A 26,673-nucleotide genomic window follows, 5' to 3' on the forward strand; every position below is an offset into this window, starting at 1 on the left:
TGTGTGTTAGAATAAACTGTCAATGTTGCATCGGAAACAAGCAGGTTGTCTTACAGGAGAACGTCCATACAGTGACCGTATCTGCGTTAGTCGCTTGGAGGGAAGTCGGCTGGAGACTGTAGTATTTAATCGTGATGCAATTTGTGTGTTCCATCGTCAGTACGAGGATGTGTGTGTTAGAATAAACTGTCAATGTTGCATCGGAAACAAGCAGCTTGTCTCACAGGAGAACGTCCATACAGTGACCGTATCCGCATTAGTCGCTTGGAGGGAAGACGGCTGGAGACTGTAGTATTTAATCGTGATGTAATTTGTGTGTTCCAGCGTCAATACGAGGGTGTGAATGTTAGAATAAATTGTCAATGTTGTATCGGAAACAAGCAGCTTGTCTCACAGGAGAACGTCCATACAGTGACCGTATCCGCGTTAGTCGCTTGGAGGGAAGTCGGCTGGAGACTGTAGTATTTAATCGTGATGTAATTTGTGTGTTCCAGCGTCAGTACGAGGATGTGTGTGTTAGAATAAACTGTCAATGTTGCATCGGAAACAAGTAGGTTGTCTCACAGGAGAACGTCCATACAGTGACCGTATCCGCGTTAGTCGCTTGGAGGGAAGTCGGCTGGAGACTGTAGTATTTAATCGTGATGCAATTTGTGTGTTCCATCGTCAGTACGAGGATGTGTGTGTTAGAATAAACTGTCAATGTTGCATCGGAAACAAGCAGGTTGTCTCACAGGAGAACGTCCATACAGTGACCGTATCCGTGTTAGTCGCTTGGAGGGAAGTCGGCTGGAGACTGTAGTATTTAATCGTGATGTAATTTGTGTGTTCCAGCGTCAATACGGGGGTGTGTGTGTTAGATTAAACTGTCAATGTTGCATCGGAAACAAGCAGCTTGTCTCACAGGAGAACGTCCATACAGTGACCGTATCCGCGTTAGTCGCTTGGAGGGAAGACGGCTGGAGACTGTAGTATTTAATCGTGATGTAATTTGTGTGTTCCATCGTCAGTACGAGGATGTGTGTGTTAGAATAAACTGTCAATGTTGCATCGGAAACAAGTAGGTTGTCTCACAGGAGAACGTCCATACAGTGACCGTATCCGCGTTAGTCGCTTGGAGGGAAGTCGGCTGGAGACTGTAGTATTTAATCGTGATGTAATTTGTGTGTTCCAGCGTCAATACGAGGGTGTGAATGTTAGAATAAATTGTCAATGTTGTATCGGAAACAAGCAGCTTGTCTCACAGGAGAACGTCCATACAGTGACCGTATCCGCGTTAGTCGCTTGGAGGGAAGTCGGCTGGAGACTGTAGTATTTAATCGTGATGCAATTTGTGTGTTCCATCGTCAGTACGAGGATGTGTGTGTTAGAATAAACTGTCAATGTTGCATCGGAAACAAGTAGGTTGTCTCACAGGAGAACGTCCATACAGTGACCGTATCCGCATTAGTCGCTTGGAGGGAAGACGGCTGGAGACTGTAGTATTTAATCGTGATGTAATTTGTGTGTTCCAGCGTCAATACGAGGGTGTGAGTGTTAGAATAAATTGTCAATGTTGTATCGGAAACAAGCAGCTTGTCTCACAGGAGAACGTCCATACAGTGACCGTATCCGCGTTAGTCGCTTGGAGGGAAGTCGTTTGGAGACTGTAGTATTTAATCGTGATGCAATTTGTGTGTTCCATCGTCAGTACGAGGATGTGTGTGTTAGAATAAACTGTCAATGTTGCATCGGAAACAAGCAGGTTGTCTCACAGGAGAACGTCCATACAGTGACCGTATCTGCGTTAGTCGCTTGGAGGGAAGTCGGCTGGAGACTGTAGTATTTAATCGTGATGCAATTTGTGTGTTCCATCGTCAGTACGAGGATGTGTGTGTTAGAATAAACTGTCAATGTTGCATCGGAAACAAGCAGCTTGTCTCACAGGAGAACGTCCATACAGTGACCGTATCCGCATTAGTCGCTTGGAGGGAAGACGGCTGGAGACTGTAGTATTTAATCGTGATGTAATTTGTGTGTTCCAGCGTCAATACGAGGGTGTGAATGTTAGAATAAATTGTCAATGTTGTATCGGAAACAAGCAGCTTGTCTCACAGGAGAACGTCCATACAGTGACCGTATCCGCGTTAGTCGCTTGGAGGGAAGTCGGCTGGAGACTGTAGTATTTAATCGTGATGTAATTTGTGTGTTCCAGCGTCAGTACGAGGATGTGTGTGTTAGAATAAACTGTCAATGTTGCATCGGAAACAAGTAGGTTGTCTCACAGGAGAACGTCCATACAGTGACCGTATCCGCGTTAGTCGCTTGGAGGGAAGTCGGCTGGAGACTGTAGTATTTAATCGTGATGCAATTTGTGTGTTCCATCGTCAGTACGAGGATGTGTGTGTTAGAATAAACTGTCAATGTTGCATCGGAAACAAGCAGGTTGTCTCACAGGAGAACGTCCATACAGTGACCGTATCCGTGTTAGTCGCTTGGAGGGAAGTCGGCTGGAGACTGTAGTATTTAATCGTGATGTAATTTGTGTGTTCCAGCGTCAATACGGGGGTGTGTGTGTTAGATTAAACTGTCAATGTTGCATCGGAAACAAGCAGCTTGTCTCACAGGAGAACGTCTATACAGTGACCGTATCCGCGTTAGTCGCTTGGAGGGAAGACGGCTGGAGACTGTAGTATTTAATCGTGATGTAATTTGTGTGTTCCATCGTCAGTACGAGGATGTGTGTGTTAGAATAAACTGTCAATGTTGCATCGGAAACAAGTAGGTTGTCTCACAGGAGAACGTCCATACAGTGACCGTATCCGCGTTAGTCGCTTGGAGGGAAGTCGGCTGGAGACTGTAGTATTTAATCGTGATGTAATTTGTGTGTTCCAGCGTCAATACGAGGGTGTGAATGTTAGAATAAATTGTCAATGTTGTATCGGAAACAAGCAGCTTGTCTCACAGGAGAACGTCCATACAGTGACCGTATCCGCGTTAGTCGCTTGGAGGGAAGTCGGCTGGAGACTGTAGTATTTAATCGTGATGCAATTTGTGTGTTCCATCGTCAGTACGAGGATGTGTGTGTTAGAATAAACTGTCAATGTTGCATCGGAAACAAGTAGGTTGTCTCACAGGAGAACGTCCATACAGTGACCGTATCCGCGTTAGTCGCTTGGAGGGAAGACGGCTGGAGACTGTAGTATTTGATCGTGATGTAATTTGTGTGTTCCATCGTCAGTACGAGGATGTGTGTGTTAGCATAAACTGTCAATGTTGCATCGGAAACAAGTAGGTTGTCTCACAGGAGAACGTCCATACAGTAACCGTATCCGCGTTAGTCGCTTGGAGGGAAGTCGGCTGGAGACTGTAGTATTTAATCGTGATGTAATTTGTGTGTTCCAGCGTCAATACGAGGGTGTGAATGTTAGAATAAATTGTCAATGTTGTATCGGAAACAAGCAGCTTGTCTCACAGGAGAACGTCCATACAGTGACCGTATCCGCGTTAGTCGCTTGGAGGGAAGTCGGCTGGAGACTGTAGTATTTAATCGTGATGTAATTTGTGTGTTCCAGCGTCAATACGAGGGTGTGAATGTTAGAATAAATTGTCAATGTTGTATCGGAAACAAGCAGCTTGTCTCACAGGAGAACGTCCATACAGTGACCGTATCTGCGTTAGTCGCTTGGAGGGAAGTCGGCTGGAGACTGTAGTATTTAATCGTGATGTAATTTGTGTGTTCCAGCGTCAGTACGAGGATGTGTGTGTTAGAATAAACTGTCAATGTTGCATCGGAAACAAGTAGGTTGTCTCACAGGAGAACGTCCATACAGTGACCGTATCCGCGTTAGTCGCTTGGAGGGAAGACGGCTGGAGACTGTAGTATTTAATCGTGATGTAATTTGTGTGTTCCAGCGTCAATAAGAGGGTGTGAATGTTAGAATAAATTGTCAATGTTGTATCGGAAACAAGCAGCTTGTCTCACAGGAGAACGTCCATACAGTGACCGTATCCGCGTTAGTCGCTTGGAGGGAAGTCGGCTGGAGACTGTAGTATTTAATCGTGATGCAATTTGTGTGTTCCATCGTCAGTACGAGGATGTGTGTGTTAGAATAAACTGTCAATGTTGCATCGGAAACAAGCAGGTTGTCTCACAGGAGAACGTCCATACAGTGACCGTATCCGCGTTAGTCGCTTGGAGGGAAGTCGGCTGGAGACAGTAGTATTTAATCGTGATGTAATTTGTGTGTTCCAGCGTCAATACGGGGGTGTGAGTGTTAGAATACATTGTCAATGTTGTATCGGAAACAAGCAGCTTGTCTCACAGGAGAACGTCCATATGGTGACTCCAGGCGCGTCAGTCGCTTGGAGAGAAGTCAGCAGTATAATAGCCGAAGTAGACATTTGCTCTTTTAATACAAAGAGGTGGCTCATAAATGATATGTGGGTTTCCTGTTTCTTAAACGTGACTGTTTCGTCTCTTTATGCATCCGCTGATGTAAGAATAGGTTCCATCACTGAATTTTATTTTCCTCCCTAACTAACTGACGAATTCCCGGCGCTCAGAAGATCGCACGGCTTGAGCAGAAATTGAGTTTCATTTTCATTTATACTGTATTATATTTTATGACTTACAGATTTGTGTCATTTAAAAGTCGTAGCTATGAACACAGAAGATACTGTTCTTTGAATATCTGGCGCAGAATGAGTCTTGGAATTGTCAGTTGTTGTTGTAGATGGTGAATTGACAATGGACTTTATTAACACTACCTGCCAGTCTATTACGTTTTCAACAATATGTATTTTTTGTTTGTCATAAGAATAGACGTGATGTAAACAAACCCAAACACGACGATTGGTCAGATTTGTGGTAAGGTCTTATAGGACGAAACTGCTGAGATCATCTGCCCGATTGGTCAGAAGCCGTAGCACATGTACACTGGTGTTGTTATGCTCTTGGAAGTAGGTCTTACTTATGTATTAGATATCTTATTACTAAGTTGCGGTAAATGAAACTTAAACATATGCTAATGTATTAACACCCATCAACGTGTTTCTTAATCACGCTTTAGCAATATAGTTTTTGTTTAAAAAAATCGTATACAGTCCTAATCTCTGTGCTGTTGTGTTCTGATTGGTCGCGCTGTTAATACACAGTTTGAAAATTGCTGACGCCGCATCATGCTCGGTACAAGCGAGTGGAACACCGTTAAAAAGTGACAAGAAACCGATTGTTCTCGAAGTTTTTCACAAGTTTACGGGAAAAAAATCAGCTTTGAAGTGTTGTGGGGAAGTGTATTTTCTACAGTTTATACCTTTACAACAACGGATGCATAGTTGCACAGGTAGGGTTATAGAATGGTACGCTCATATAGTCCATCGATCAATGGTTCGAGACTCGCTTTGGTTTTTCTTCTTTTTCTTTTTTTGTTCAGTTTGGAATACCTACATCCTTTAAATGTAAAATTCATCAAATTTGTGCTAATTAACACTTATTTAATCATCATTTTTTATGAAAAATGTAAGTCTTCTTGCTTCTCGCTACATATTGAGCGCAAAATTCCAACTTTCATTGAAAATATAAATTCTTAGATAAATATAACCAATTAATATTTTAGTACAATAATGAAAAATCAGATCCACTTTATCTGGACTCTGTCTTTTGTTTTATATTACATGTGTGGTCTCACACGGGCTAGAGGGACGAGCGACATAGAAACTTGAAAAATGATTTTCACAACGTCGAGCAGACTCTGCAAATGCTGCATTTTTACAGTTGCCACAGTACCGTTGCAGTACAACCCCAACGAAACTGATCTGGAGCCAAGTTAAGGGATTTGTCGCGCGGAATAACAAAACATTTAAGGTGCCAGAACTAATGCACAAGGCTTTGTCACACGTCAATGCTGATCGCTGGTGGGATACAGAACGGCATATCAAAGGAAGAGGACCGTAACGTGGCGCTTGGATGGCCTCGTGGATTCTGTTGTTGACCGAATCGTTATCAACGTAGCAGATGACAGACAGTTCCAGTCTAAAATGTATTTCTCCGATTCGGATATGAAAGTTCAGAGGTTACCGAACGACTAACTTACGTAATACCTACAGTGGCTCCAGTATTTAAGTATATGACAATACGCTTTTTCGTTACACGTAGCTCGATCAGAAAGATTATCCTATGTTTAAGTTAGAAATATTCAACACTCTTATTTGCAATTACGGTACAATACTACGTTAGCTAAGAACGGGAGAATTTTATGCTTTCCATCTGATCCCCTAATAAGCGTGCGGTAGTGCTGAAGTTCTGCTAAATACACTCCTGGAAATTGAAATAAGAACACCGTGAATTCATTGTCCCAGGAAGGGGAAACTTTATTGACACATACCTGGGGTCAGATACATCACATGATCACACTGACAGAACGACAGGCACATAGACACCGGCAACAGAGCATGCACAATGTCGGCACTAGTACAGTGTATATCCACCTTTCGCAGCAATGCAGGCTGCTATTCTCCCATGGAGACGATCGTAGAGATGCTGGATGTAGTCCTGTGGAACGGCTTGCCATGCCATTTCCACCTGGCGCCTCAGTTGGACCAGCGTTCGTGCTGGACGTGCAGACCGCGTGAGACGACGCTTCATCCAGTCCCAAACATGCTCAATGGGGGACAGATCTGGAGATCTTGCTGGCCAGGGTAGTTGACTTACACCTTCTAGAGCACGTTGGGTGGCACGGGATACATGCGGACGTGCATTGTCCTGTTGGAACAGCAAGTTCCCTTGCCGGTCTAGGAATGGTAGAACGATGGGTTCGATGACGGTTTTGATGTACCGTGCACTATTCAGTGTCCCCTCGACGATCACCAGTGGTGTACGGCCAGTGTAGGAGATCGCTCCCCACACCATGATGACGGGTGTTGGCCCTGTGTGCCTCGGTCGTATGCAGTCCTGATTGTGGCGCTCACCTGCACGGCGCCAAACACGCATACGACCATCATTGGCACCAAGGCAGAAGCGACTCTCATCGCTGAAGACGACACGTCTCCATTCGTCCCTCCATTCACGCCTGTCGCGACACCACTGGAGGCGGGCTGCACGATGTTGGGGCGCGAGCGGAAGACGGCCTAACGGTGCGCGGGACCGTAGCCCAGCCTCATGGAGACGGTTGGGAATGGTCCTCGCCGATACCCCAGGAGCAACAGTGTCCCTAATTTGCTGGGAAGTGGCGGTGCGGTCCCCTACGGCACTGCGTAGGATCCTACGGTCTTGGCGTGCATCCGTGCGTCGCTGCGGTCCGGTCCCAGGTCGACGGGCACGTGCACCTTCCGCCGACCACTGGCGACAACATCGATGTACTGTGGAGTCCTCACGCCCCACGTGTTGAGCAATTCGGCGGTACGTCCACCCGGCCTCCCGCATGCCCACTATACGCCCTCGCTCAAAGTCCGTCAACTGCACATACGGTTCACGTCCACGCTGTCGCGGCATGCTACCAGTGTTAAAGACTGCGATGGAGCTCCGTATGCCACGGCAAACTGGCTGACACTGACGGCGGCGGTGCACAAATGCTGCGCAGCTAGCGCCATTCGACGGCCAACACCGCGGTTCCTGGTGTGTCCGCTGTGCCGTGCGTGTGATCATTGCTTGTACAGCCCTCTCGCAGTGTCCGGAGCAAGTATGGTGGGTCTGACACACCGGTGTCAATGTGTTCTTTTTTCCATTTCCAGGAGTGTATATGACAATACGCTTTTTCGTTACACGTAGCTCGATCAGAAAGATTATCCCATGTTTAAGTTAGAAATATTCAACACTCTTATTTGCAATTACGGTACAATACTACGTTAGCTAAGAACGGGGAAATTTTATGCTTTCCATCTGATCCCCTAACAATCGTGCGGTAGTGCTGAAGTTCTGCTAAATATTATTACACTCTCTTTAAAAATTAAGCGACATTCGAAGCTATATTGTTTCTCTGCTCGTCTCTTTTTAAGTTTTAACTGATGCTGCTCAATGCAGATTTGTTGCACAAGGTAGCTGTGCCAGTGCTGTCCGTGGCAAATGTGCCGGCAAAGCAATTGTCCCGTGTTATCGCACAGACCAGGTGTGCGTAACTCACTGCATAAACCGTATCCTTATTACCGTACTAGACTCTACTCGAGACAGCTCGGCGTTAGCTCAGCGAGAAACGAAATCCAATGTGATTCCAGGTAACGTGGAAGAATACATGTCATAATATTTAAATCAAGTTTATTCTTATGATGGACGCAGTATAGTACCATGATGTTTAAGCCGTTCAACATTTTACGTCAGCATAGAGTTGCCAGACTAGTGCATTTCATCGACAGAAAATTCCACACAATTTATAAAACGTTTTTGCATAACTTTCTTGGTTCATTTAGCAATTTTTCACAACTACTTCCTACTGTGTTGTTTAACGCTCCATAACGACTAATGGCGGCTAACAGCAACACAGAACGATGGCAGTCGCAGTGCTGCCAATCTAATAATGCAAGAAAAGCGCGTAATCGAAATCCTGCACACTTCTTTCGATCTATCACCGAGTCGGTCCTTACAAATTTCCAACAAAAACTATTGTTATGTCGCTGCATCTCCAATGTGAACTGATTTATAGAACAAAAGTTAAGATATTCCACAGGTAGCGTACAAGATCCATGAGACCAGGCGGCGAAGATATCACCGACGCACCACCAAAATAGAAAGCTTCAGATCAGTTAGCTGAAGTGCTTTATTCATTAAGTTTTCTATTGAATGGTTCGCTAGTGTATTTAACGTGCCGGCCGTTGTGACCGAGCGGTTCTAGGCGCTACAGTCTGGAACCGCACTGCTGCTACGGTCGCAGGTTCGAATCCTGCCTCGGGCATGGATGTGTGTGATGTCCTTAGGTTAGTTAGGTTTAAGTAGTTCTAAGTCTAGGGGACTGATGACCTCAGATGTTAAGTCCCATAGTGCTCAGAGCCATTTGAACTATTTTTTGTATTTAACGTAGGGTTGTTGTTAGCAAAACATTCATATTGTATACCTGTTGATTAATAAATGTTTCTCTAGATAACACATCTCTAAAAAGCGAATCACATTTTTCTTTGAACTCATTCACAAAATACTTAAGACGCTGTGTCAAAACAGAAACAATGTCGAACCTTATCAGGATATCGGAAGATCCGAGTCACATATTCTTTAAATGAAGTGTGCAATCCTTCGGGTTGCCAACCTGGAAATGCAAATTGTTCTGAAAAAAAAGAAAAAAAGATGTAACTGATATTTGCCACCGGTTTAAGACATTGAAGACCCCAGTCTTAGTGCCTAATGAGTGACTTAAACTTTACACGGCTTCTGTGACGCTTGGGGACGAAATTCGAAACAAAATTTTTTTGTTACCTGATATCATCTTAAGAAATCCGTGTTTTTCTCGCTCTCCACGTTGGCTTTTTACAACAAAATTTGATATAGGTTATTGGATTGATGACCATTCTCACCTCATAAATAAGTTTTTAATCATCTTATCGGAAGTTAAATAATCCAGAGCGACAAGATTTTACATATCGCTAGTTGATTAGTGTTACATACAGTCCAGTAATAGATCGAAAATAAAACTTCCAAGACAAGTCACTAGCATTAATATTATTACACAATTAGAGTAAAATCTCAGTTTTTTGCGACATATTGAGCCCCCGAAACATAAATATGTCCTAAAACGTCAGTAACATTATTCAGAGGAGACAAACGAAATTTAAAAAAAATTCTTTTTTCAGGAACTGCGCACAAAAAAATTATTTTAAAGGGAATAGCATGTTTTCTGGAAACATGTAGGGGAAACTACTTATTTGGTCTCTTTGAAATGAAAATAGTTAACTTAGCGATTTAGAACTGTTCACTACTGACAAGGATTCACTCACAGGCAATGCAGGATCAGAAGTAAAGTTCTCCATCACTGACTTTACAGCTTCAAAGTATATAGAAAATCACCGCTTCAATCCATGTTGCCCGCCTTCTCACCACTGGCTCCGGAGGCAGAGGTGCAACAGGTAGCGTTGCACGCAATACGGACATTTCAAGAAAACCATCTTCCTCGCTGGTATCAGTGTATCTGCTTCTAGGAAGTGAAGTCTAACTATCTCTGCCAATTGTTGCAATGCTTGAGCCGTACATGTAATATGCACTAAATTTTGATAATATACTCAAAGCACCTGCTTTCAACGTATATGGAGTTTTCTTTATACACCAGTTGGATCTTTACTTCTTTTAAGGGGGGTAGGACGTCAAACGGGCCGACTTGGAGCAGGAGAGTCACCACAGGACATTATAATTTCTACTGTCTATACTTTTACAAATAAATTCATAAAACTTTCTCACCATGACCAGGAAGCATTCAGGACTCACACTCATCGCAGTGGAAGTTCAAAAACGTAGCAAAATACCTTTTTTTACATGTGAAATTTCATCATTTTTTCACTTATTACTGGCTGCATTTGTTGCTATAAGTACACTTTTCTTCCTAAGTAAGAGAGATTCTTCGATGAATTTTTCATAGCACACAAACAGTAGTTACAGGTGTATGAAACTCTAGAATTTTCCAAATCTATTAAAAAACTGTGGAAAAAATTGAGATGATTAACTATTAAACTTGAATTTTTTCTAACATGAAGTTTAAAATGTAACAGTTCATTAATTTTTTCATAAATTAAATAACTTCTAGAGTTTCATACACCTGTAACTATGGTTTGTATGCTGTGAAAAGTCACCGAAGAATCTCTCTTACTCAGGAAGAAAAGTGTACCTATAACAACAAACGCAGCCAGTAGTAAGTGAAAAAATGATGAAATTGTGTTTTGTTACGTTTTTGAGCTTCCACTGATTTGAGTATGAATCCTTCCTGGTCATGCTGTTAAAGTTTTATGAATTTATTTGTAAAAGTATAGACAGTGGAAATCAAAATGTCCTGTGGTGCCTCTACTGCTCCAAGTTTGACGTCCTACCCCAATTAAGTTGTCTGAATCTAGCAATTGTTGAACTATTTGTTGTTACAATAAATAAAAGAGGGCTTAAATGCAGCCTCAGTGTCCAACTTAGCAACTTAGATTAGCGATTAAATGGTCTACAGCATTCGTCACCTCTGAGCCGAAATCCGTATAGGTGTTTTGCCAATGATAACCCAATTTTTTTGTAAAGTGTCGACACAGCAAGAATCCAGTTAAATCTTCCTGAGAGTGGACTCGTTGGAAATATTGCGGTTGCAGTATTTCTGTAAGAAATGTTTAACATCAAGTGCCTGAAGTTCGTTCCGGGGTATGTTCCCTGAAACGAATCCAAAACACAGTTTTTTGTAAAATTCACTATTACATGATGTAGGCTGTCCCTGAAACTGTGTTTAAGTAGAGCCTGTTTTTTTTTTCAAGAAATCCGTTGTTTATCCCTAATATGTAGATTGTTTCGTAAATGATGTTCAGCTTGACATTTCATCGTGTATCCTATACGTTTATCACAAGATTTTTTGACAGAGGACTATTTTACTGTTATTGGTTAAATAACTGTCAATACAAATCCATGTTTTCAGCTTTGGTGACAACGAAGATGCACCCGGCGCCATGGTTAATTTAAATGCAACTGAGTGTTGCAAATTGGGAAGCGTGTGAGAACGACAAAGTAAAGCGTTTCGAACGAGTCGTTGTTGTTTGCATCAAACTTGTGCAGTATAGCTTTGAGTGTAACGGGACTGACGACAGTGTGAGGAAAACAAGTAAAAATCGTGTCTGGTTGTGCCAAACGGGGTTTTACTAGCATTTGTAATTCAATAAACCAAGAGGGAAATTTTATGATAACTTTTCGTCATTAATGTCGATATTAGGGAGGGCGGGTAAGGAAGACTCCCTTCATAGAATGACATTAAGGAATAAATGTAAACTTATAACCTTCCAAAAGCAAACATCCTCTGTCATCACGTCAAGTGAAATTCTATTTCGTGTCCAGCAATAAGACACGTTGCTTTCTTTGTTAGAAGGAACGATATTCTACTATTCTTTCGTCCGCGCGATTGTCGGAACGTATCTTAAAATATAAAACCCTGACCTTTACGTTTAATTTAGCAAGTTAGTAGCACAACGACAACGCGAGATCCATGACGACCATACGAGAACCACATGCTATTTCTCTCAATCTATCTGCTCTCCTTACCGAGGCCACTGCAGGTCCTTTGCAATTTCATGCGTTTCATCAACAGTTTTGTTGGGGTTGTTCATCATTAAGGGGAGAATGATAGTGCCTGAACTTTACTACGAGAAAATCACGATGGTGATTACAAAGAAACAGACTGGATTAACGTGCAGCCGCCACTGGACACAGATAAACCAGGAAATCAAGTCACTACAAGGAGGTAAGAATAGCAAAGGGTTATCCCTTCCGCATGATAAGTAAATTACTAGAGCGTTCGTCACACGACCTGAAACTTACTGCAGAGCACATGATCGGCTGCCCCGCCAAATTGACGTATACCAAGCGACGTCATTCGAACATTCAACCACTATTATGATAAACAAAACATAGAAGATCTGAGTGGTAATGGTTGTCTTCGGACAACGACAACAATTAATGACCGCTGACTCGTTGGTAGTCAGAACAGAAAGGAAGAAATATTAGAGTTTAGTGTGCCGCCAACGACGAGGTCATTAGCGATGGAGAACATCCTCCGGCAGGGGATAGCTGGTAAAGAAAATCGATCGAGTTCTCTTCAGAGGCATCATACCGCCATTTGCCTTAAGTGATTTAGGAAACAATGGGCAATCTATAACTGAATGGCTGGATGCGTCTTTGATCTTACGTCCTCCCAAATATTCAGTGCCTTGTCAACGCGTAACATCTTGTTTAATTACCTCGAGGAGAACCCCACGTAATTGTTCACTGTAGTTTTGAAGGCAAATGTTAGGGCTGTGACGATCCAGGCAGTAAACAACAGTCTATGCACAGTTAATCAGGCCTATAGGGGCCCATTAAGACCAACAGTACACACCGCGCAGTACCTTCCTAGACGAGAGAGGTGGGTGAGGGAACAGCTGGTATGGGATGTCCGGTTCCGTTCAGCGACCAGTGCAAGATTTGTCTGACACCTAATTATCGACCTGAAAGTGTTTGAAGGTGGCTAGGTGCTAATGGACTTCGAAGGAATGCCCTTTGAACTGTATCTTTAAGGAAGATCGCACTGTGGTTCTTCCTTTAAATCGCCACAAGAACGTCAAAATGACAGGTGTCAAAATTAGTGACCATGGAACAGAAGAGCAGATTGAAGGCTACTTATCGTGACGGTATGCGATTCTGCATAGAGTACCCGAAATAGCTTTCTCATCGTCTAGCAGTTGTGTACTCAGGACGCTGAGAAGCAAAGTGTTCATAATGAATGGAAAAAAATGCGTGTCATTGTCCTTTTCAAGAAGGGTTGTCGAACACAGGCACAATACTGTGGGCCTATATCTCTGACGTCAGTCTGTTATAGAATTGACGGAGTTCAAGTCTCCGTCTGGCCATTTATATTTACGTTTGCTGTAACTTCCCTAAGTATGCTAAGCTGAACCCCGTATAAACGGCATTTACTTTTTCCTTTCCTTTCTGCTTTCTATCGAAGCTTGTGATCCGTCTTTAATGAAGTCAGAGTCAGCCAGGCGTTGAACCCAGGTCGTCGTTCCCCTCTATCTTGCTAAACTTGACAAGAAGGAGGGCCTCATTCAGAAACCCGCGTGTCTCGTCTTTAGACTTGCAGATAATATTAGCGGTCTACGAACGATTCGCAGATAATATTCGCAATCCCAGAACGACACGGCAGCTTTTTTATTAAAATTTCTACTTTCTTAATTCTCCCCGTCAATCTAACACATCACATACAGACACACATTCTGTCTTAATTTTTGTATTCGACGACGTTGTCTCAAAGCCAATTTAAAACCAGTTCTAATCCCATAAGTTTACGGGTAGTAATCAGGCTAAGGCTGGAATTGGAAGTCCGTTTCCAATATTCCCAATTGAGAACTCTTATTCTCCACTCATAGCTATAACTGGCGGAAACAACCAAGTTCTGCAACATACGAACCTGGTGTCGTGTGAACGATAGGTGTAGCAATTGCCAACTGCATTTTATCTCGACACGAAATGTGTACGACAAAAGCGTCTCCGTATAAAATATAAATCACATACTTGTTATCTTCTTAATTCCATTTCATTTATATGTAGTAACAGATATAAAAGTTAGTACCGCTTACGGAAGTGTCTACAGATTTTCTAACAACTGGAATCTTTTGTTTCACAGATACTAAATGTTTCGTACAGTCTGCTGAACTTCATATACCAGACGAAGGCAGAACAGAACGTTGCCGAAAAGGAGCTATGACACCACAAGGAAGGAAGAAATCCGCAGGATAAAATTAGTCATACCAAGCTTCTCTACAGGAGCAGCTTCTGAACATAACACTCGGTACTCATGAGTAACTCCGAGGTTTCTCTTAAATGTATACAGAAAGCGCTGTTTCTGCTTAAAACGGTCAAATGCTGTAAACTATCGACGGTAGATGCAATATAGACAATGTTATACTTCACATTACGTAACAAATATTATAATTTTCATGTCTGTGAATAAAAACTCATCACAACACTTTATATACAACAATGCCCTTTTTATTGTTCTCTATTTCTATAATTTGTGTTTACCATTCCTTCAGCACGTTACGTTTTAGCAGATTTAAGTCCTATATTTCATTAAGATATGTAACAACTTTTGTTAAGGAAGACCCAGAAAAGAGAAGAGAAAACTGTGTTGTCTAAATAGTGTGCGGGGTGTACAGCTTATAGACAGCTAACATAATTTAGCTGTTACTACTTGTTAACGGATGTGAATATGGGACATATATTGTCTGTGCTCTGTCAGTGTGTGTGTGTGTGTGTGTGTGTGTGTGTGTGTGTGTGTGTGTGTGTGTGTGTGTGTTTGTGTGTGTGTGCGTGTTTTTGTTTGTGTGTTTGTATTTATGTATCAGTAGTCTGATCTTTTATATTTTGTAGCGTTGTTGGTCCCTCTGCAAAGGATAAACACAGATGCAGCTTCTGTTTTTGATTTATTTTGCCTGAAATAATGACCAACCAGATAGCAAAAAATAATAAAATATTGCACTGTGTAAACATATAGAAAAATAGATATAATTTGTGTTTACCATTCCTTCGGTACGTTACGTTTTAGCAGATTTAAATCCTCCATTTCATTAATATATGTAACAACTTTTGTTAAGGAAGACCCAGAAAAGAGAAGAGAAAACAGTGTTGTCTAAATAGTGTGCGGGATGTACAGCTTATAGACAGCTAACATAATTTAGCTGTTACTACTTGTTAACGGGTGTGAAGATGGGGCACTTATTGTCAATGGTGAATTTGTAGGACAGTATGCGTGAAGAGGAAGATCACTGTTAGCAACCGAAAGGTGTAAAATATTTTATTATGCCAGTGGAAGATGTGTACGCCATTAAGTACATTACTGCCAGGAACGACAACTGCTTTTCATTCTCCACATACAGCTGTGTTTGTAACGAATAGTTTGTATTTGTTGAGTCGATTAACCGGATTAGGTCCTCCAAAGAAGTCTTCTCCGTTTTCACGCTCACATCTTGTTATTCCCAACAAAATTTTCTGGCTACCGACAGCTGTCTTGCCTTCAGGTCTAAAACTGACAACTACAGCGTTGACTGTTTTATAGTATTCGTCGCTCTCCGCCTCGTGGGAGCCTGTCAGTAGCCGTGCTGCCGTTTTTAGCTCAACAAAATTAACACAGATGTGGTTTTCTAAAGTCAACCGGCTATGTAGCTGTGAGGTCAGTGTAGATGGCTGCGTTGAGAATGATCCATGTTCGATTCCTGGTTCTGCCAAGGATTTTTACTAGAGGGGAGGACTGGTACGGGGTACACTCAGCCTCATGATGCCGACTGAGGAGCTTTCCAAATTAGAAGTACCGGTTTCATGGTCTGGAAAGCCGACAAAACGGCTGAGAGTGTGGTGTGGTGACTGCGTGCACCTCCATACCGCGTCCGCATGGCGTCGCAAGGCAGAGGACGACACGGTGGCCGGTCGAAATCCCTTGGATCTTCAGGGTCTGGACGAGGAAGCTCCCTTTTGAACAGACAAAATGAATAATATCATGGGATTATACAGTATTACAATAATGATTTCTATTGAAGATGCTACTACACTCCTGGAAATGGAAAAAAGAACACATTGACACCGGTGTGTCAGACCCACCATACTTGCTACGGACACTGCGAGAGGGCTGTACAAGCAATAATCACACGCACGGCACAGCGGACACACCAGGAACCGCGGTGTTGGCCGTCGAATGGCGCTAGCTGCGCAACATTTGTGCACCGCCGCCGTCAGTGTCAGCCAGTTTGCCGTGGCATACGGAGCTCCATCGCAGTCTTTAACACTGGTAGCATGCCGCGACAGCGTAGACGTGAACCGTATGTGTAGTTGCCGGACTTTGAGCGAGGGCGTACCGCCGAATTGCTCAACACGTGGGGCGTGAGGTCTCCACAGTACATCGATGTTGTCGCCAGTGGTCGGCGGAAGGTGCACGTGCCCGTCGACCTGGGACCGGACCGCAGCGATGCACGGATGCACGCCAAGACCGTAGGATCCTACGCAGTGCCGTAGGGGACCGCACCGCCACTTCCCAGCAAATTAGGGACACTGTTGCTCCTGGAGTATCGGCGAGGACCATTCGCAACCGTCTCCATGAAGCTGGGCTACGGTCCCGCACACCGTTAGGCCGTCTTCCGCTCACGCCCCAACATCGTGCAGCCCGCCTCCAGTGGTGTCGCGACAGGCGTGAATGGAGGGCCGAATGGAGACGTGTCGTCTTCAGCGATGAGAGCCGCTTCTGCTTTGGTGCCAATGATGGTCGTATGCGTGTTTGGCGCCGTGCAGGTGAGCGCCACAATCAGGACTGCATACGACCGAGGCACACAGGGCCAACACCCGGCATCATGGTGTGGGGAGCGATCTCCTACACTGGCCGTACACCACTGGTGATCGTCGAGGGGACACTGAATAGTGCACGGTACATCCAAACCGTCATCGAACCCATCGTTCTACCATTCCTAGACCGGCAAGGGAACTTGCTGTTCCAACAGGACAACGCACGTCCGCATGTATCCCGTGCCACCCAACGTGCTCTAGAAGGTGTAAGTCAACTACCCTGGCCAGCAAGATCTCCGGATCTGTCCCCCATTGAGCATGTTTGGGACTGGATGAAGCGTCGTCTCACGCGGTCTGCACGTCCAGCACGAACGCTGGTCCAACTGCGGCGCCAGGTGGAAATGGCATGGCAAGCCGTTCCACAGGACTACATCCAGCATCTCTACGATCGTCTCCATGGGAGAATAGCAGCCTGCATTGCTGCGAAAGGTGGATATACACTGTACTAGTGCCGACATTGTGTATGCTCTGTTGCCTGTGTCTATGTGCCTGTGGTTCTGTCAGTGTGATCATGTGATGTATCTGACCCCAGGAATGTGTCAATAAAGTTTCCCCTTCCTGGGACAATGAATTCACGGTGTTCTTATTTCAATTTCCAGGAGTGTATAAAATCACGGAGAGTGATGGTGTGTGGTGCTACAATATGTGTAATGACACTGCTTCTGGAAATCCGTGACGTCATTTCGCAGTAAGTGTCGTAAGAGAAAGAAAAGAGGATGGACGGATTAGGGACAATACTGGTAGACTCCAATATGTGAAAGAAGTTGTTGGCCTGGAACGTACCTAATCGATAAGTCGGGGCCGGAACAGGAGAAAATCACGGTGGATACATAGTGATAACGCGGCTGGCAGGGGTACAGCAGACTTGATCCAAGGGGAAAATTGGGGAATGGAGCTGTAGTTGGTGGCGCGGATAAATGGCAGCAAAGAGTTCCGAGTCAGGGAAAGAGGAATTGTTGAATTTTTCTTAGGGCAGGATAAGGAAGGTGTGTTGGTAAGGCTATATTCTCTTTCAACAAAAAGTTTCGAATGCTAGGCATATTTTTTAGTTTAACTAAGGCGATTGATTGTCTTCATCACAAAATATTGCTCCCCAAGTTTGACCGTTATGGAATATCGGGGGCAGCACACAACTGGTTCACCTCTTATTTTAAGAACAGGCAAAGGACATTCTCCACAGTACTGAGAATGGCTATGAAGTGGAGTCCGAGTCGAGCACGGATAAATGGGGGTGCTCCAGCAAGGCCGCGCAGGATTAGCCGAGCGGTCTAGGGCGCTGCAATCATGGACTGTATGGCTGGTCCCGGCGGAGGTTCGAGTCCTCCCTCGGGCATGGGTGTCTGTGTTTGTGCTTAGGATAATTTAGGTTAAGTAGTGTGTAAGCTTAGGGACTGATGACATTAGCAGTTAAGTCCCATATGATTTCACACACATTTAAACTGGAGCCACTCCTGCTAATTATGTATATAAATGATATGCCTTCTAATACTACATATGATCCTGAAATGTTTCTGTTTGCTGATGTCTCTACCATGGTAGTAAAAGATACAGTGTGCAACATTGGCACTGTTTCAAATAGTGCAGTTCAGGACATAAGTTAATGGCTTGTAGAAAATAAACAAATAAACTAACGCTAAATCACATTGAGACTCAGTTTTTACAGTTTCTGGCACACAATTCAACAAAACCTCACGTTCTAATTGCACAGAATGGTCATGTGATTAGTAAGAATGAACAGTTCGAATTTCTAGGTGTTGAAATAGATAGCAAACTGTCGTGGAGAGACCATGTTCAAGATGTTGTTCAATGACTTAATGCTGCCATTTTTACTATTAGAATAGTATCTAAAGTAACTCATAGTATGACACGAAAAGTAGTCTACTTTGCTCAGTTTTATTCGCTTCTTACGTATGGTATTGTATTTTGGGATAACTTCTCATTGCCATTTTTGGCTCAGAAACGGGCGGTTCGAGCAATAGGACGTGTAAGTTCGCGAATCTTTTATCGACTCCTGTTCACTAGTGTGGGTATTCAGACATTGGCCTCTTAATATATACATATTGTTTAATGTCGTTTCTTGTTAACAATATCAGCTTATACCCAAGAATTATCAGCTTTCACTCAGTTAATAGTAGGCAGAAACCGTACATCTTTGACTCCTGTGCAGAAAGGCGTGTAGTCTTGTGCTGCAACCATTTTCAGCAATTTATCACAAGAATTCAAATACCTTAGCGGTAATCCACACCCGTTCAAATCCAAACTGAAGAGTTTGCCTCACGGGTCACACCTTCTATTCTGTGGAGCAGTTCCTTGGCAAATTAAGCTAATTGCTGTTTTAAATTGTTGATTGTGATTACATAAGCTTAGAACTTGTCGTCTATTTAGGATTCATACTTTTTTTTTATCTATTATGCACTGGTAGAGAAATATTGCAATATATTCCACGAGTAATGAAAAATGTATCAAAGAATTCAGTTTGTTTGGCATGTTGATTACTATATGGAGCAATATTAAAATAGGGATTCACATACCACTGAACATTTATTGTTAACTAGGAATATAGCTTCTTAATCGTTTAAAAGTTATTATATGAATACATCTAAGATACAATTTTTCTCGCCAAACATTACCAGTTATTCTTCACTACAGTCGAAAAGAACTTCTCTTTTTTAAACCACAGCACATCTATATATTTTTTATACACTGAAACCTTGGGGCTTGTATTACTCTATGACAGCCCATTTTCTCTTTTCTGTGTTTAAAAAGTCCATTTTCAACATTAACTGCCTTTAGCTACCTCAAAAAAGTGGAGTCTACATAGAGAGGCCATTGGCACATTGTTCTCCGTTCGCTGCAGTCCGACGCTGTACTAGTAGGCACCATGTTTCGTAGAGACACTGTTCGGATTTTTTTGGAAACAATGAAGTTCGTGTATGGTTTTGTAAGTTTCACAATTTCTCAATTTCTTTTCCGAATAGTACTTGCCGTGTGCTCAGAGAATAAATTGAAGTACATATCTCGAAAAAGCGTGAAATTATTATACATTTTTTTTACACGTTCTATAACTGTGCTCTGTATTGTGAACATTGATGTATTTGTTTATTTGTGTAATAAAACTTATTTGATCCAAGTTCTCCATAGCGTGTACCTCAAGCTATATGATATTCAGAGAATTTTGTGATGATGGGGAAGCCTGAAAAAGGCTTACTTATACTGCGTAACATTCCCGAAACAACAGTATCGTAACATCACCAGTTTCGTTTGTGACTGGAAACTTTGTTGCCCGATGGAAGGTATGGCGAAATACATTTTTTTCTGTGTAAGTATTATAAAGTAATTTATCGAAAAATTCTTTCTGTTACTTTCCGGAAATTTTATATGAAAACTGCTTTCACACCAGAAAATGTGGATAATAGACAGAAAGAACGGTAATTTCTTATAGCTAGATAGTCACTTATTTTAAATTATTACTCTGAATTACAATAGGAGCCCTTTGGGGCAAATTAAAAAAATACAGATTACTTTGTGATATGTTTTTGCGCAGAGGTAGTTACGTAGCAAAGTTTAGAACAATATAATGAACAAATGGTACATTTATATATCTGAAAGCTAGCATAGCTAGGCAGCGTATTAAGTATATTCGGCTGGTCGGGTGGGTTAGGTCGTAATATACCTGATTCTTGAGCCGGAGTTTACGATCTTGATCCACGTAACACACTGTTTATTTAATTTATTTAAAACACAACTTTAACCATATGCACATACAAACGTTTTTCCAGAATATTTTTGTCTTAACTACGTTTAGCAGAACTTTTGGGTTACATATATATCTACAGGTTTTGAAAGATTTTTGTATTGGACGTGTCTTATGTATAGTGAAAGGTGTATAAAAGCACACGGAGACCGATCCTAAACTGATATTATAGACCGTGTCTTCTTATTCTGAATATCACGCAAGTGATCACCTGGGACTGGAGTATATGCATGTACGTAGTTGATGACAGCCGATGTACATCAGGTGTTCGTCCGTCATAATCAATAGTAACCTCGCTTCTGGCTGTAACTGCTAAACATTAACAGTTGGACGTTATTTCGTAGTTACTTGGCACACTATCTGCATCTGTTCTATATCACGCCTCTTTGTTTTGACTTAACGGAAACTTGGCAGAGAGTTATTCAGTTTGCTTCACTCTGGGCACACTGTTACCTCTCTATGGTACTCTGTCTCTCTTGGATCCCCTGCTGCTATTTGTTGGCGATTTTTACAGTCGTCGTCTCTTTTGTGTCTCATAGCATAATTCAAAGATCTCGCCTTCTTCGTTTGGTAGAAGCATCTCACGATAGTCCATGCTCATGCAGTTACACAAACAAACTATATAATTTTATTTATACTATCATCAGATTTCTTCGTACTCATTCCCACTGTGTTACTAATAAGCTGTAAATGAGGAAAACGCAAAAAAGTCACGTAACAGCTATGTATGTCAGGACAAACTATGACGTGTGTCAGAGAGCAGGCAGATACGAAAGGCGAGTTGGAGTGCTTAACGGTCTAGGGCTGCTAAGCAGCAGTAAAATTTTCCCAGTGCACTAATCCAAGGTACAATGGCGAAGGTGAGAATGACGGAAAGATTGCCACGTACAGTCTGTTAGTAGTTTTTATCATTCTAGTCTATTTTGGATTTTTTGTTGAACGATTAGTAGGTGGAGGTGCCAAGTGTATTTTGATTTGATGGTTAGTCCAACATATTGTAGTATATTGATAAGATCGATGGGATAGTTATGGTTAGTGAGCTCTAAATTATGAAGAGAGAAATGATGGCTACTACATCCTACGATTCTGTCGTAGATCTTTATGTGATAGATTTCTAGGTTTCAGAGGTTCCACCAGCAGATAAAGCTATTGAGATCGACTTGGAGGGGCAATTAGGAAATTTGGAGGGTTGGACGATGGGAAGAAAAGCGCTTTCGTGTGCTTACTGGAGCAGATGGACAGATGCAAGTGTCTGGGATATACTCGTATCAGCTATGTAGATGAAGTAAAGGAGACAAAGGTACTAGAATAGCAGTTTTTCAATTCTGCGGAAAGGAAGTAGAGAACGTTGAGAAGCTGATCGTCTGTGGAGTTCTTTGGAAAGAAATCAAAACAGGTTTTACGAAGGGTAAATGTCCTTCTACTTTTCTGTGAATATTCTGAATTTGGATGGATCCAGATACCACGCTGAAGACAGAAATAAGACTGATGACTAGGTAAAATAAGGTTACGTTAGGGGTCTAATGGGTTTAAAAAATGAGTGTTTTGGAGTTCTTCCACATCTTTGGATTGAAACATGTGCGTAAGACGGCAATTTACAGCATGGGTACGGCTTGTAGGGAGTAAAAGGGACTTTACTTAAGGTGGCAATAGTTAGCAGAGTCATGAACAGGAGTTGTGTTTTGTTTTATGGAGATTGTTCTACGGTCTCGCGTTGTGATCGTTGTGTTTAGCACGATTTATTGCGCTATGTGTAAATATTCAAAGTTAACAGAAATGGATATGAAGGATATACCTATGTGTTTATAGACATATGAGCCAAGGATTGGTTGAAGTCTGGATTATTGAGGACAAAGAGGATGTTTTCAAGGTACGAGGCAAAGAGATTGTCTTTACTCAGGTTGTGTGATAATGGTCGATTGTAATGGAGGAAAGGATAATGTAGTGAGTGATTTATACAGATGAGATGGTGAAATACTTTCAAATACTTTCTTCATTTTGGGGGAAGTGCTGTTGTGAGTTTCCCTTTTTTGCAGGAATGTAATGTAGTAAAACCCTCAACATGCCGTTCCCGCAGAGAGCGTGAGGACGAGACTAGATCAATTACAGGATGCATGGAGCCATTTAAACAATCATTCTGCCCGCAGTCCATATATGAATACAAGAAGGAAAAACGCTGTTAACTGGTACAGAGGAACTTACTACCTGCCATGTACTTTCCAGTGGTCTGCAGATCATGGGTATAGATGAAGATGAATCAAGGAGTTTCTTTGCCCGTTGCTGTTTACTGTATTTTTGAGTCGTGTGTAAAAGTGCCTCATCTCTAGTATGAAGGACGGGTTCATAGAGTCGATAGGATTCTCTTAGGAGCAGGAATGTGGGGTGGGGCGATTGGAAGATGGTGGGGATATGTTGGGTGAGGACGGATACGAGTGGGTATGGACTGAGAAGGTATGTTTCAGGGAGGATACAGTGAGGGGTAAATCATCAGCTTTTGCAAGATAATAAGTTGACATTTGATCTGGTTACGGACAGAGTGCCAAAAGACATTCCATTACTTGTAAGAATAGTTAATTCACTCAGTCGTTGCCCTCACTACCACACTGAAAGTGGTTTCTGCAATAGTACGTGTTGTGTCGCCCCAGGCAACAACTTGTTCGATTTATCTCCCTCCACAGGAAACACTGGACAAAGTGATGCTCTTTAAGATGATCGACGAACTGTCTCTCTCCTTTCTTCTTCCCCCGTCCGCCCCCTCTCCCTACCTTTTGTCCTTACATGGGATATCAATGCCCAAAGTGCTTTATGAGCTGTTAATTCCACTTGCCTCAGTGGTCGAGCGTTGAGAACCGCTTAAAATCGGAAGAATACGCCCCCTGAGTGCCTACAAAATACTATATTTTTTCGTAGCAGCGGGGGTCTCTTTCCGTCATTGATCTCACTGTTCGTTCTCTAGCTCTCGCAAATTCTGTTCAGTGGGAAATGGTAAACGACCCCTACTCCAGTCACCACTTCCCAATTTCTGTGCACCTTATTCAAAGAACAGAGTCAGAAATTAAACCAACCGAACTGATGCTCAATAAGGCAAACTCTGCATAGTAGGTTAGCCGTACCTGAGCACTCGAGACGTCAGCCAGAATTTGGTGAATCACATCACAAATGAGATGCCCTCCGCCGCTGATGCATCCACGCCAAAATCTTCAGGCCGTTGTTTAAGACAACGTGTCTCTTAGGGAAACGAACGGCCTAGTTCGACAATAAGGAAAAGGTGTACAGCACTGCGAAGATTCATGCGCAGTCCATCTACATACAATACTGAAGCCCTCCGTTAGCGAGAGTAAATGCCCAACGGACAGTTAAAGGTATCTATAAGGACACGTCACGCAAAATTCTAAAATCCATCAACAGGTCAACATCTGCCCCTGCAGTGTGGGGATCAGTACGGAAGACCTGTATTAAAAGGATATGATGCCTATTAACTGTTATACAGGAAAAAGGAGTCTTAAAAGTCACAAAAGTGGAAACAGCCTCATCCATGATGTGGTACTTTTCCATGAGTCCAATTCCAGGTTTCCAGAACAACAGAGAAGCTAGAGAGAGAGAGGGAGAGAGAGAGAGAGAGATTGAGAGAGAGAGAGAGGAAAAGTAACTGAACAATGAAGAGGCATAGAGCCTATACTCCTCGATGTGGGAATTGGTCACAGCGTTACCTGAAACGTGTGGTACTGCTTCTGGGACAGTCATAATAAATTACGCCGTTATGCGGCACCTTAAATCTGAATCTAAATAAATCCTCCTTGAATTTTTAAAATAAAATGGGGGACAATGGTCAACATCCCGACTCTTGGAGGGAATCGATAATGACTGCACTTCTTAAACCAGGGAAGAACCAAGCATAGCCAGGCAACTCTCATAGTCTCACTCTTGCTAGTTGTATAGAGAAACAGAAGAGCGGATGATCAGTTTCCATCATGTGTGGACACTACAATGTACAATGTAGATGCCTCACAGGTCACTTGCAATGTGGATTCAGGAAATATCATACTACTCTCGATAACCGAACCCTACTAGAGGCAGCTTACCAATATGAGCGTCATCTAAAATATTTTGCGATACTAAGAAGGCATACGGCACTACGTGGAGACACAATATCAACTGTCAATCACGCGAATGAGGATTCAGTGATCGGTGGTCGTCTCTCCACTTTTGAGGTCTTTTTTTGCCGGACGTCATTTTAGGTACACGTCAGGAATCAATGCTAAAATGTATGCTCAACCGCTTTTCAAACTGCAAAAGCATTAAACCTGACGCATTTCGGAGGAACTACGTTTAATCTTCAGAAAGATTGTACAAGAATGTTATAAAAGCGTTAAAGATAAAAATAATGTAAATTCGTGGTTATTTCTCTTGTAAACGTGTCTTCCGAAAACGTACATCAAAAATGATTGGTCCAATCGATAAAATAAACTAAAATGAACCGAAGTATGCAGTCCGTGAGTATCGGCAGCGTCATAGCGACAGCTATAAACGTGCACAGTCCATTTACCTCCAAGAAACACACACCCAGAAACGTCTGCACGCTTCCTGAGGCCTCGGTAGGAATTCAGAGAGACACCAATGATCAAAGGTAAAGCGTACCTCTACAGAGATACTCGGGATTTCGAACTTCCTAAAGTACAGAATGTTAGCAGTATTTCTACAATTGAAATAGCTAACTGAAGACTAAGTTTAAAGCAGTCCACAAAGTATTTAAAAAGTTGTTTGTAGTTTCATTTTACCTCAATATATCCTAATCTCAAACTCTTCCTGTAGATTCAGTTTTCTACACTTATCCTCTATTTGCAAAATTGTCAGGTCTTCTAGAATTCCCAACAAGCGGTTGCCAGTTTCACAGATGTGCGTGGCTACGAGCCAACGTTTCGAAATCATTAAACCGAAAAGTGTTTCTGAGTTCTTTGTGCCTCAGCTTGAAGGACCTACCTGTCTCACATACGAGGTGCGACAATAAAGTAATGAGACCGATGTGAAAAAAAATATTGCTTACCGTTTTAATCAAGTTTAGTGTTGCCTTCTTCAAAGTAGTTCCCTTCTGATTGTACACACTTTTTCCAGTACTTCTGCCATTGATGGTAACATTTCTGGAACTCTCGCAAATAGAAAAAAGTCGCATGGAGCGATATCTGGTGAATAAGGTGGCTGTGGTAGAACTGAAATTGGTATTGAGGTTAAAAATTGCTGTACTGACAGAGCGGTATGGGATGGCGCATTATCGTGATGCAGAATCCAATTGTCAGCAATGTTGGCACAGTCACGAAGAACTCTTTTATGAAGTCTTTATAAAATTTCTCTGTAGTAAATATGGTTAACTGTTTTTCCACGAGGAATCGAATCTTTATGAACAATTCCCTTGGAATCAAAGAAGCACACGAGCATGCATTTCACTGTTGACTTTGACATGCGAGCTTTTTTGGTCTGGATGATCCCTTTGAGCACCATTGCGAACTTTGGCGTTTTGTCTCTGGATCATACTGAAAAAACCAACTTTCATCACCACTGATAATACGGTTCAACAATTCTGGATTGATTTCCATTTGCTCTAATAGATCGGCTGCCACATTTTTCCGTGTTTCTCGCTATTATGGTGTTAGATTTTTGGGAACCATTTTTGCACAAATCTTTCTCATGCCAAGATCTTCAGTTATTATTAGACGAACCGTTTCTCGATTGATGTTCAGTTCTTCTGCAAACATTTTCACGGATATTCTTCGATCACATCGTACGAGTTCACGCACCTTGGCGAAGTTGACATCCGTCCGTGAGGTTGACGGTCGTCCACTGTGGTCTTCATCTTCAACATTCGTTCTGCCTTCACTAAACATTTTATGCCAATGAAAAACTTGAGCTCTTGGCATAACCTTCTCTC

The 26,673-nt window shown here is 42.5% G+C and overlaps 2 protein-coding genes across 2 annotated transcripts in view; one reads left to right on the plus strand and one right to left on the minus strand.

The window, feature by feature from the left end:
• Positions 1–14,547, plus strand: part of LOC126101413 (uncharacterized) — a 141,823-nt gene extending 127,276 nt beyond the window's left edge. The window contains exon 8 of the mRNA XM_049912075.1: positions 14,292–14,547. Within this exon, the coding sequence (XP_049768032.1) occupies positions 14,292–14,372 (81 nt within the window). The 3' untranslated portion in view covers positions 14,373–14,547. The remainder of the gene's footprint in view (positions 1–14,291) is intronic.
• A 477-nt stretch (positions 14,548–15,024) lies between these two features.
• The window catches only part of LOC126101414 (odorant receptor Or1-like), a 111,801-nt gene continuing 100,152 nt past the window's right edge, over positions 15,025–26,673 (minus strand). The window contains exon 7 of the mRNA XM_049912076.1: positions 15,025–15,051. Coding sequence (XP_049768033.1) covers positions 15,025–15,051 — 27 coding nt within the window. The remainder of the gene's footprint in view (positions 15,052–26,673) is intronic.

The sequence above is a fragment of the Schistocerca cancellata genome, chromosome 9, assembly GCF_023864275.1.
Source record: "Schistocerca cancellata isolate TAMUIC-IGC-003103 chromosome 9, iqSchCanc2.1, whole genome shotgun sequence".
Lineage (NCBI taxonomy): Eukaryota > Metazoa > Arthropoda > Insecta > Orthoptera > Acrididae > Schistocerca > Schistocerca cancellata.